The following is a 12,783-nucleotide window of genomic DNA, read 5'->3' on the forward strand; positions in this document are numbered from 1 at the left end:
GTGTTTTTTTGTGTGGTGAGTTGCATAAATTCTTTATATATTTTGAATACTAGCCCTTTATTGGATATATTGTTTGCAAATATCTTCTCTCATTCCGTGGGTTGTCTTTTAGTTTTGTTGATTGTTTCCTTTGCTGTGCAGAAACTTTTTATTTCGATGTAGTCCCAATAGTTTATTTTTGCTTCTGTTTCCCTTGCTGGAGGAGACAAATCTAGAAAAGTGTTGTTATGGCCAATGTCAGAGAAATTACTGCCTATCCTCTATTCTAAGATTCTTATGGCTTCAGGTCTTACATTTAGGTATTTAATCCATTCTGAGTTTATTATTGTGTATGGTGTAAGAAAATTGTCCAGTTTCATTCTTTTGCATATAGTTGTCCATTTTTCCCAATACCATCTATTGAAAAGACTGTCTTTTTCTCATTGCATATTCTTGCCTCTTTTGTTGAAGAATAATTGACCATATAATTCTGGGTTTATTTCTGGGCTTTCTATCCTGTTCTATTGACCTATGTTTTTGTGTCAGTACCATATTGTTTTGATTACTACAGTTTTATAGTATAACTTGAACTCTGGAATTGTGAAGCCTCTAGGTTTTTTTTTTTCTTTTTCAAGATTGTTTTGACTGTTCAGAATCTTTTGTGGTTCCATGCAAATTTTAGGATTGTTTTTTCTAGTTCTGTGAAAAATGCTGTTGGTATTTTTGACAGGGATCACATTAAATGTGTAGATTACTTTGGGTAGTATAGACATTTTAACAAGATTTATTCTTCCAATCTATGAGCATGGAATATCTTTCTATTTGTTTGTGTTGTCTTTCATCAATATTTTATAGTTTTCAGGGGTGCCTGGATGGCTCAGTTGGTTAAGCATCTGCCTTCAGCTCAGGTCATGACCCCAGGGTCCTGGGATTGGGCCCCATATCAGCCTCCCTGCTCAGCGGAGTCTGTTTCTCCCTCCCCCCACCCCCACTCGTGCTTGCTCTCTCTCTCTCTAATAAATCTTTTAAAAAATATTTTAGTTTTCAGAGTACAGGTCTTTGGTTAAGTTTATTGCTAGATATTTTATTATTTTTGGTATAACTGTAAATGGGATTACTGAATTTCTCTTTTTGTTGCTTCATTATTAAAGTGTATAGAAATTCAATGGATTTCTGTACATTGATTTTTGTATCCTGCAACCTTACTGAATTCATTTATCAGTTGTAATAGTTTTTTGGCAGAGTCTTTAGCATTTTTATATATAGTATCATGTCCCTTGCAAATAGTGATAGTATAACTTCTTCCTTACCAATTTCAATGCCTTTTATTCCTTTTTCTTTTCTGATTGCTATGGCTAGGACTTCCAGTACTACGTTGAATAAAAGTGGTATGAGTGGACATCCTTGTCTTCTTCCTGATCTTAGGGGAAAAGCACTCAGTTTTCCACCATTGAGAGTGATGTTTGCTGTAGGTCTTTCATATATGGCCTTTATTATGTTGAATAATATTCCCTCTAAAGCTACTTTGTTGAGAGTTTTTATCGTGAATGGATGTTGTACTTTGTCAAATGCTTTTTTTTTTTTTACATCTATTGAAATGATCATACGGTTTTTATCTTTTGTCGATGTATCATGTTGATTGATTTGTGAATATAGAACCACCCTTGTATCCTGAAAATAAATCCCACTTGATCATGGTGAATGATTTTTTGATGTATTTTTGGGTTCAGTTTGCTAATGTTTTGCTGAGGCTTTTTACATATATGTTCATCAGGAATATTGGCCTGTAGTTCTCTTTTTTTGTAGTGTCTTTATCTGGTTTTGGCAGCAGAAGGGGGATGCCTTTTTTTTTTTTTTCATGCCAGACAGTGAACTCTACATAATATTATTTTTCCTCTTTTCCTGTTTTAGCAGAAAAAGCTGATGATCTTGACCAAGTCAGGGACTGAGATGAATTGAGGTTGTGAGGCAGTTTTGACCATGTTCTGTTAAGATTCCAATTCATATATGCTCTGACCATATGGATCTCTTAAGGTTTCCAACTGGAGCTTGTATGTTCACAGGGGAACCTCTCCATGATAGTCAATAAACTTGAATCTTTGCCTTCTTAGTACTGTAAGCCTATTAAAAAAAACTCAACTCTGCTATTGAAGCCTTTTCCACTGAACTTATTAGCCTGCTGCCCTATGTGGCATCATTATTCAGCAAGTTGTCTTAAAAGGAAAGCCAGTTATAGCCAGTTTTCATTCTTCCCTTTTTTCCTGGGATTTTTGTCCCTTGAGTCTCCAATTTTGCCTCCTTAGCTACACAAGGGTCCAAAAACTGATTTATCTCTCTGCAAAAAACATCTCTCAACTTGATTAAAGACCAGAATTTTCAACTTATTTTTGTGTATAGATTCTGTAAATACCCCCAGAAAAAGAGCAGCTATACAATATCTTGAATGTTCCTACTTTCTCAGAATGCTGCCACTTTCATTCCTATTCACTTTCGCAATAGCCTTTACAGAATTTTTTCTTTTTTAAATCCACTGTTCCTAGGTCTTGGTGGGACCATTTTTCTTCTTCAAACTATTTCCTTATACCATGACTTCATTTATTTAATATATATTTCAGTAGTGACTATAGGCTATGGTACAGGCACTGTTCTAGGTGCGGGAATATAGTGGTAATCTAAGATCCTACACTGACAGATTCTATTGGAAATAATTAGACCATGAAAATATATACTAATAAATATGTAAATTATTAGGTGGTGGTAAGTTCTATGATGTAAGAAGATAAAGGGGATAGAAAGTGATGATGCCATTTTATATGGGATGTTCAGAGAAGGTCTGTCTGTTAAGGAACTATTTGATGGTGACCTACATGAAGGTCACAGTGAGATATGTGTATGTCTGGACAGCATGTTACTTACAGGGAACAGTTCATGCAAAGCTAAAGCATTTCCATGCCTGGTGATTCTGAGGAACAAGTATGCTACTATCAAAGTGAGGGAGGTGAAGATTGGTGACAGAAGTAGCAGTTGGTACACTGAAACCAATTATTCCTGGGCTTGTATTTATAGATACTTTCCATTTAACAGAAATAGAAAGCTATTCAAGGGTTGTTAGGAAAGACTATTTTATATTTAAAAAGATTAATTTGGCCTTTACTTATATTTAAAAAGATTAATTTGTGATTTGTTCCACATAGTACATCTTTTGTAATCATTCAGGCAAGAGAGGACAGTGGTCTGAGCAAGCTAATGTGGAGTTTAGAAGTGTGGACTTCTGAGCTAGATTGCTGACATTCAAATGCCAACTTTGTTGATCATTACCTGAATAATCTGCTTGATCTTTCTGTACCTGAGTCCTAGAAAGGGCAGAAGAGGGTGGAATGGAAAGGATGAGGAACATGTAAAAAGCTTTAGATACGGTGTATTTGAAATGACAGCAGGGCAACTCAAGTGGAAATGTAAATTACAGTCTGGAGCTCAATGGGTGGTCTAGAATGAAACTAGTCAGAATATGTACTAAATTTGAAGCTATGAGATTATATAACTGAGCTAGAGGAACTCATTTAGAGAGGAGTATCCAGTAAGGTATCCAAGATGGACTAGTGAAGGAGAAAACCACATGATAGAAATATCCTGGAGACCAATGCTAAGATGTATTCCACAAAGGTGGGGTGATCAACTGTGTGAAATGCTGCAGGCGGTGATAGGTGATCAGGTACAACCACTGAGAAGTGACCACTTGAATTAGCAATGAGGTTGTTCTGACCTCGCCAGGAGCAGTTACGGTAAATAGCAGGAAACAAGGCTGAATGAAAAGGTTTGAGAGAAAATGGGAGGGGATAAAAATGGTGGCAAGTGAGACAATTTACTGGAGGGTAAGAAGAGATCCCCTCCAATGAGATACAAATGCCACTTTTATTTGATGGTTAGTGTTGATCCAATCTGGAGTAGTAGGTTTATGGTTTGGCTGATCTGGGTTAATTGAAAGGACTTTATGTCTCTAGTCTAGTGAATACTCAGTTACTGAACTCAAGATCTCTCTGGGTTGTTCGTTGGAAGGATTCACAGTATTCTCTATCAGGTGTGTGAGGAGTCAGCATCTTCACTCTGCTGGAATAGTGTTCTTGAGGTCATAGAACTTGAATCTTTACAAGCAGACCCAAACTATAATTTTGCTGGGCAAATTTTCAATTGTTTATATTATTTCAGCATTCAAGTTATCTGGCTAGCTGACACCTCTAAGCAGTTACACCTCAACATGTTCTCTTATTCTCCATTAATCATTATGATAGTTGTAATATTACACTGTATTCATTGCATTGATATGTTACATTCTGCTAAGTGGGATAAGAAGAGTGTAAGAACCAATACACATAAATACCAGGGAGTTTTCTGTTTGATATCTATATTAAGATTAACATAAAAGTGTGTTAGGGCTTTCATTAACAAAATACCACAGACTGGGTAGCTTAAACAATAGGGCTTTCCTTACAGTGTTGGAGGCTAGAAGTCTAAGATCAAGATATTAGATGGTTTTATCTGAGGCCTCTCTCCTTGGCTTGCAGATAGTCACTTTCTTGCTGTGTCCTCACATGGCCTTTTCTCTGTGCACATACATCCCTGCTGTTTGTCATGTGTCCAAATTTTTTTTTTTTTTAAGGACACCAGTCAGATTTGATTGGGTCCCACACTAATAACTTCCTTTTTTAATTAAAGATTATTTATTTGACAGAGACACAGCGAGAGAGGGAACACAAGCAGGGGGAGCGGGACAGGGAGAAGCAGGCTTCCCACGGAGCAGGGAGCCCGATGTGGGGCTCGATCCCAGGACCCCGGGATCATGACTTGAGCCGAAGGCAGACGCTTAACGACTGAGCCACGCAGGCACCCCTAATAACTTCCTTTTAACTTTATCACTTCTTTAAAGGCTCCATCTTCAAACATTCCACATTTTGGGGTACTGGGGATTAGGTCTTCAACATATGGGGTTTGGGAAAACACAGTTTAGCCCACAACCTGTGGTAATGTGTTGTATTAGTGCATATTTTTAAAACAATGGGGGAAAAAAAACAACTGACAGAGACAATTTGAAAATGAGTAAGTCGTCTCAAGACTTGAATCAAAGGAGAGCTAGAAAAACTAATACATTAATAAGTAACATTTATTAAAACTATGAGATATGTGTGTGTATATATGTATATATACACAAATATATATATATATAAAATTATCACAAAATGCCTACAAGATAGGTATTATTCCCACTTCTTAGATGAGGACACTTCTGAACATGAATCCCATAATTCATAAAAGGTCTTAAATCTATAGAGCTATCCAAATTATTGTTTACATTCAACATACGGTAGCTATGGCAGAGAAGATAGGAACGTACAATATAACTTAGAACATTTGCACTAAAAAATTGTTCAAAATAACAGCTATAAAACAGATTAATTTTAGTTATCTAATATTCATTTCTGTGATTTGCATTTCCAGATGATTAGAGATAAACATGATTGTACACATGACAGAAAATTGTTCACATTATAAATGTAATTCTATCTTTTGTTGAGCGAATGATAATTATGAAAGTCTTGGTGCAAATTTTGATAAGACAGTAAAAGTTTTCATCATCTTTTCCCCACAGTGATTTTCAAAAGTTTGAGAAAACATGAAAATATGTGAATGCTAGTCTTCAAATAAATCTGATGCATTTTCAAAAATATTTCCTTTTGCAATAAAGTTAATGTGTATTTCAGAATTATAAATTGTCATCTGAACAATGCAAATTGGCAGCTATTATAGTTATGTACACAAGTCATATTTTGCTTCAATTACTTTTGCTTAGTTTTGAATTTTCAGTGCCACTTTCATAAATCATCAGGTAATTTGTTTAGAAGTCACATATTTAAAAGCCATGTCTAGTAATTAACTTTAGGGCTAAAGAAATGAAAGACTACCACCAATATGTTTGTGTCCTATCTATCTGTGTATAGTCATCATTTAAAGTAGAACAATATTCACACTGACACGTTTGGGAAAAAATGACATAGCTTGTTTGAAGTACATATTCAAATATTTAAAAAGGAAAAAAGGAAAGAAGATTGGATTTATTTCAAAATAACCTTTAACTTCTGAAAATAATAATCACATTCAAATGGACTTGTAAAACAGTTTTAATTTTTATTCAAAATATGAGATGTCATCATTAGCCCTTATCTTACTCTTGAAAAATGGAGACAATTATACAGGAAAAGGAAGGGAAACAGGGCTATTAGATTCTAAGCTCCAGTTTAAAAAATATTCAGATAAGGCAGGTAAAAAAAAAAAAAACTCCAGATAATTTCCCAGTGTCAAACATTGTCATATGCCTGCTTATCTCATAAATATTTATTAGAATAGTTTATTTTAGATTTATTTTCTAAATACCATTTCTTGCTTTAAATGAAGGCTCCCCAGCAGTGCTAATAATACCTGTTTCATAAACTGACCTGCAGTTTCTTTAAATCCAAATCGATTGGAATTTTTTTTTAAAGAATAAATATCACACACCCATAGTAAAATATTGTATCACCACCAAATATAAGTGAGTAGTATTTTACAATGAAGAAATTCAGAGCATTTAAGATTATATTACTATACTAATTGGACTGACCAAAGTATACGCCTTTGTATAACATATTCTGAAGAAGTCACCTGAAAAACGGGGGGAAATAGTGGTTGAAATAAAGCTTAGGTCTGATGAGTTTTGACTAAAATTATATAGCTAATAAAATTCTTAAGAAATCGATGAAAAGCACTGTTCCTAATGTGAACTATAATTAGATGGTGATTCTCCTCCAACAGTCAATACTAACTCAGTAGCTGACCTTGATGTGGAAGCAAAAAGAGGGCTTTGTTGTTATTAATTAGGCTCAGGGAGGAGACTTTTTCCCCCCCTTAAATAAAGGGATTTGATCAAATGTGAACTGGTAGCTGTCAAAAGTGGTACAAGCTATCAAATGGCCCTATGTTGTAAACCTCCACTTAATTCTGACATTGCAGAGAAGCCTATTACCACCTTACTTAAAATAAGAAATGAAATACCAAGTAAAAAACAAGGAAAAAATCAAACAACAATAACAAAACCTTGTGATAGTGAATTTGTGCGAAAACCATAGTAAGGAATAAAATGTATACAGCAACAGTGCATATGCAGGTGTCAGCAGACCCCTCTGCAGAACCGAAGTGTACTGAGTGTATTCTGTGGCCAGTTCACTAACACCGAAAGTAAGCGTGGCCACTGCCATTATTCGTGGTTGTTGGCTGAACGTCTGTCATCTTGGGAAACAGTCACTAGACTTTTTTCTTAAGCAGTTTCTCATTAATAAGATTCATTCTGGTTCACTGTGGATCAGAACTTAACTGACCTCCTTGCCTCTTTTTAAAACTCCCATGTTTGACAGGCAGCCACTAAAATAAACCCTTCCCCTTTTCAACTTCCCTTTCTTTTCCGTAAGGTGGACCCTTATGTAAACCTAAAAACATATATGGTAACCTAATATACAAGGTTTCTCAAAGTGCAAAATGTGTTACACACAGTTCCATAGGCTTCATTTAAACAAAGCATTTTATACAATACAGTACAGTTTGAGATTTCTGCTCATAAATTACACCATTCAACAGACAACTACTGTAAAAACCTTGGCCGACTCAAAGTAAGCCAATGCTTCTACAGTTGAACTGTACAAGCTTTGTTCAGACCTAAAAGAGCATCACCTTCTACTTATCACATATGTACATATATATTTTAAAATACTATTTAAATGCTTATGTAGAGCTAGACAAATCTCACAAACCACGAATTCTACTGTTTGGTTTCTGGTTTGCACACACACAGTATACAATATTTAAAAAAGATAATGTGCAGCACTATTTTATCTCCTTCTGCAAGACCTCCTCATCCTCTAAGTCTTTTGGAAGGGTTCTCGTCCGCTGCAGCACCACGCTAAGCTCTTCAATTACCCTTGACGGTAACTTACTATCAGAGTCCAAAGCAGCTTTGCCATTCCTGTCCTCAGTCTTCCTCAATGTCTTGAGGCCTTTATGGCTTTTTTGCTGCCCGTGAAGGACGTCAGCCTCTGGGTCCTCCAGACAGTTGAAACTCCGATGTTTTCTGGTTCGAGTTCGAAGTTTCTCATCCTTGTGCTCCAGGCAGTGGGCCACCATGGAGGCTCTCTCCTTTAAGCTGCTACCCCCCAACTCTTGATCCCGCTCTTCACTGAGCCGCAACCTTTCCAGTTCTGCTCTGGCACTCTGAAAAGAAAATGCAACATCCCACAGGAAAGCAAGATTTAGTACAAGGTAAGTTTAAAAGACACATGCCGTGTTAAATGTTGATGCTCCTTATGTTCATGCTTATTTCCATGACTGAGGTTCTAACTTTACTTCGACAGAACTGGCATGTCTGAATTGATTAACCAAGACATCAATACAGGCATCTTAGAGCTACAAGATCAACTGAAAGGTAGATCATGGAAATTCATTTTAACATGCGTTTAACACACAGCTTCAAAGAAGTCTCTCAGGTTATTCAGGTGGACTCATTTCAAACATGCCTCTTCCAATTCATTTCTGCTTGAATGCATCATATGTTCATGTATCTGTAATTCCTACGGTGTCCTGTCCGTGGCCACGTGATTTGGGGACATGCTCTATACTCGTACTTACAGCCCCTCCTTTGAGACTTACAGTACATAGTAGTATATTAAAAGTGTTGAGAAGTTTTATGGCAAAAAGATCTGTTTAACTTCTTTTTCTTCCTCCGACACAATGCCTATTAGAATCCCACAGATACATTCCTGGAAACACCGAAATATATAGTTATGTATTAAACCCACTTTTGTATCTGAGGATTAGAGTATACATTAATTCAGTGAGCTATAAAGGTGCGCTTTCCTAACTAGTGTTCAGAACATCTTGTGACTGGGCAATTTCTGGCATATAGAACTCCCATCATATTATCAAAGGGTATGAAAATTTAATCAAGTGTAAGATACAAGAACAAACAGAGAATCAAAAGCATAGAGCAGTATGGAGCCACACAGAAAGGATACCCAATAAATTGGATCAGGATGTAGGTGAAGTGGAAAGAGAAAAGTTATTCTTTTCACAAGAAGCAACAATTGAAGAAACGTCTTCAAAATTTCCCCAGTAAAAACTGCCAAGCCTAGAAAGCAAAAATCTGAAGGAGCACTTAAGTTATGAATATTGAAAGAAAGTGTAATGAAAATGGTAATATATTAAGTATGAAATTGTGAGTAGCATAAACGGTAAAGATCTTCAATACAATAATGTTTAAAAGACAACATCCCACCTTTCTCTAGGGCAGTTATCTAATGTGATTATCTGAATGCCCTGCTAGAAAGACTCAGTGCAAGCAGGGTTTTTGTTTGATATGTTCCCTGAAGCGTGAACCTAGTACAGTGCCTGCACTTAGAAAGTGATCATTAACTTATTAAATAGTGAATATAAGGTCGGTTTAAAATTTTTCAAATGTATAACATGTTCTATTTTCCTAAATTCCATCAAATCCAGGTTTGGAATTGAAACATACAAATTCAGGCTGAATACAAATATTTTCACAAATGTATTTTATACATTTTATAACTTGGAATTTTCTGATAAAATTATGATTATATATCTCAGGTAAATACATTTCTTCTACTCTAAAAACTGATGAAATGTTTAGTATCTAACTTAATTCCAAAGTCTCATTTGAATATGTTAAAATATTGAGAAACTGGTGATGCTTGCATAATGTGAATGTATATACAAGGCCAATAATTACACTTAAATATGGTGAAAATGAACAGTTTTTATATTTTTACATATATTTACTACAACAAAATAACCCCTCCCCTGCAAAGAATGATGGCTAACCACCATAGGGCTGTGATTGGGAGTTTATAAATATTAAACATGTTAAGTTTCATTTGGCATCTCTTACCTGAGGAAAATTAAGGAGCAATATAAATTTTTTTTTAAATTGAAGTATAGTTGACACACAGTATTACATTAGTTTCATGCGTACAACATAGTGATTTGATAAGTCTATGTTATGCTATGCTAAACACAAGTGTAGCTACCATCCGTCATCCGAAAGTGCTATTATATCATCTGACTATATTCCCCATGTTGTGCCTTTTATTCCCATGACCTATTCATTCCATAACTGGAAACCTGTGCACCTCCCGCTCCCCTTCACCCACTTTGCCCACTCCCAACCCTCCTCCCTTCTGGCAACCATCGTTTGTTCTCTGTATTTATGGATCTGTTTCTGTGTGTTGTTTTTTAGACTCTACATGTAAGTAACATCACATCATATTTGTCTTTCTCTGACTTGTTTCATTTAGCGCAGTATCTTTTAGGCCCATCCATGTTGTTGCAAATGGCAAGATTTCATTCTTTTTCTTATGGCTGAAAAATATTTCATTCAATACATCTACACCTCTTCTTCATCCATTTGACTATTGATGGACACTCGGGCTGCTTCCATATAATGCTGCAATAAACACAGGGGTGCATATATCTTTTTGAATTAATGTTTTCATTTTCTTTGGGTAAATACACAGTAGTGCAATTACTCGATAGTATGGTATTTCTATTTTTTATTTTCAGGAACCTTCACACTGTTTTCCATAGTGGCTACACAAATTTACATTCCCACCAACAGGGGAATGTGAATGAGGGATTTTTTTCTCCACAGCCTCACTGACACTTGCTATTTCCTGTCGACGTTGGATACCAGCTATTCTGACTGGTGTAAAGTGCTATCTCATTGAAGGTTTGTTTTTGTTTTTTCCATCATGGTTTTGATTGGCATGTCCCTGATGATGAGTGATGTTGAGCATCTTCTCATGTGTCTGTAAGCCATCTGTATTTCTTTGGAAAAATGTCTATTCAGGTCCTCTGCCCATTTTAATTGGATTATTTGTTACCGTGGCATTGAGTTGTAAAAGTTCTTTATATATTTTGGATATTAACCCCTTATCAGGGATATCATTTACAAATATGTTCTCCCATTCGGCAGGCTGTCTTTTCTTGGTTTCCTTTACTGTACAAAAGCTTTTTATTTTGGTATAGTCCTAATAATTTATTTTTGCTTTTGTTTCCCTTGCTCAAAGAGATGTACCACAAATATGTTGCTGAGGCCAACATTGCCTATGTTTTATTCTAGGAGGTTTATGGCTCAGGTCTCACATTTAAAGTCTGTAATTCATTTTGAATTTATTTTTGTGTATGGTGTAAGAAAGTGGTCCCATTTCATTCTTTTACATGTAGCTGTCCAGCTTTCCCAACACGATTTATTGAAAAGACTGTCTTCTTGCCATTGGATGGTCTTTCCTGCTTTGTCAAAGATTAGTTGACCACGTAGCTGTGGATCCATTTCTGGGTTTTCTATTCTGTTCCATTGATCTATGCCTATTTTTGTGCCAGTACCAAACTGTCTTGATATTATACATTTGTAGTGTATCTTGAAATCTAGGATTATGATACCTTCAGCTTTGTTCTTCTTTCTCAAGATTGTTTTGGCTGTTCAGGGTTTTTTTGTGGTTGGTTCCGTACAAATTTTAGAATTATTCTAGTTCTGTGAAAAACGTTATTGGTATCCTGATAGGGATTGCATTAAATCTGTAGATTGCTTGGGTAGTGTGGACATTTTAATAATACTGGTTCTTCCACTCCATGAGCATAGAAAATCTTTCCATTTGTGTCATCTTCAATTTCTTTCATCTTTTTGGTTAGGTGATTATTCCTAGGTATTATTTTTTGTGCAACTGGAAATGGGATTGTTCTCTTTCTGCTATTCCATTAGTGTACAGAAACTCAGCATTTTAATAATATTCTTCTAGCCCATGAGCATGGAATATCTTTCCATTTGTGTCATCTTCAATTTCTTTCATCAGTGTTTTATAGTTTTTGGAGTAGAGGTCATTCACTTAAGTTTTTCCCCCAGGTTATTTTATTCTTGCAATTGCAAATGGACCTGTTTTCTTAATTTCTTTCTGTTGCTTTGTTATTAGTATATAGAAGCAGAACAGATTTCTGTATATTAATTTTGTATCTTGTAACTTTACTGAATTCATTTATAATTTCTAATGGTTTTTTAGTGGTGTCTTAGGGTCTATAGTGATTTTACATATCATAGGAACAGTTCTCATTATCTTTCAACCATCAGCAGGTAGACGTCGGGATTTTCTTAGATGTAGTATTCATGCAGGTAATGCGGAAATTTCAAGTAAACTTTAGTATTAGCCTAAGAGATGTAATCTTATACGAAGATGGAGAGAGGTGAGGGAAGTAACCTGTTAAGAGTCGAGAGGATTAGGGGAGGGGAGGCCTGGGTGGCTCAGTCAGTCAAGCATCTGACTCTTGATTCCAGCTCAGGTCATGATTTCAGGATCCTGAGGTCGAGTCCCAGGTTGAGCTCTGCGCTGATGATGCTCTCCCTCTGACTTTCCCCCTACTCAACACTCTCTCTCAAATAAATAAAATGTTTTTTAAAAAGAGTTGAGAGGATGGGACAGTGCGGCTTCAAGTGAACAATATGATGTGCTGGGAACACCCTTCATGTTGTGGAGAAAGGAGGACATAGTTTATGTGCCACATTGTCCTTAAAAGATAAGACATTAATAATTTAAAAAGGATAGATAAGTTATGAAATTAGAGGAGCAAGAGCGAATGTGTCAGAGTATGTTTAGAGAAAAGTAGTTGTTTGAATGGAAAGGTCAGTGTGAAAAGCAGTCCTCCTCCCTGCACAGAGTA

The 12,783-nt window shown here is 35.9% G+C and overlaps 1 protein-coding gene across 6 annotated transcripts in view; it reads right to left on the minus strand.

Moving 5' to 3' along the window:
• Window positions 1–5,143: 5,143 nt before the first annotated feature.
• ARAP2 (ArfGAP with RhoGAP domain, ankyrin repeat and PH domain 2) overlaps window positions 5,144–12,783 on the minus strand; it is a 181,962-nt gene continuing 174,322 nt past the window's right edge. For all 6 annotated transcript variants that reach the window (XM_027598583.2, XM_027598582.2, XM_027598585.2 and 3 more), the window contains one exon: window positions 5,144–8,271. In XM_027598583.2, coding sequence (XP_027454384.1) covers window positions 7,888–8,271 — 384 coding nt within the window. In that variant the 3' untranslated portion in view covers window positions 5,144–7,887. The remainder of the gene's footprint in view (window positions 8,272–12,783) is intronic.

This window comes from Zalophus californianus, chromosome 2 (genome assembly GCF_009762305.2).
Source record: "Zalophus californianus isolate mZalCal1 chromosome 2, mZalCal1.pri.v2, whole genome shotgun sequence".
Taxonomy (NCBI): Eukaryota; Metazoa; Chordata; class Mammalia; order Carnivora; family Otariidae; genus Zalophus; species Zalophus californianus.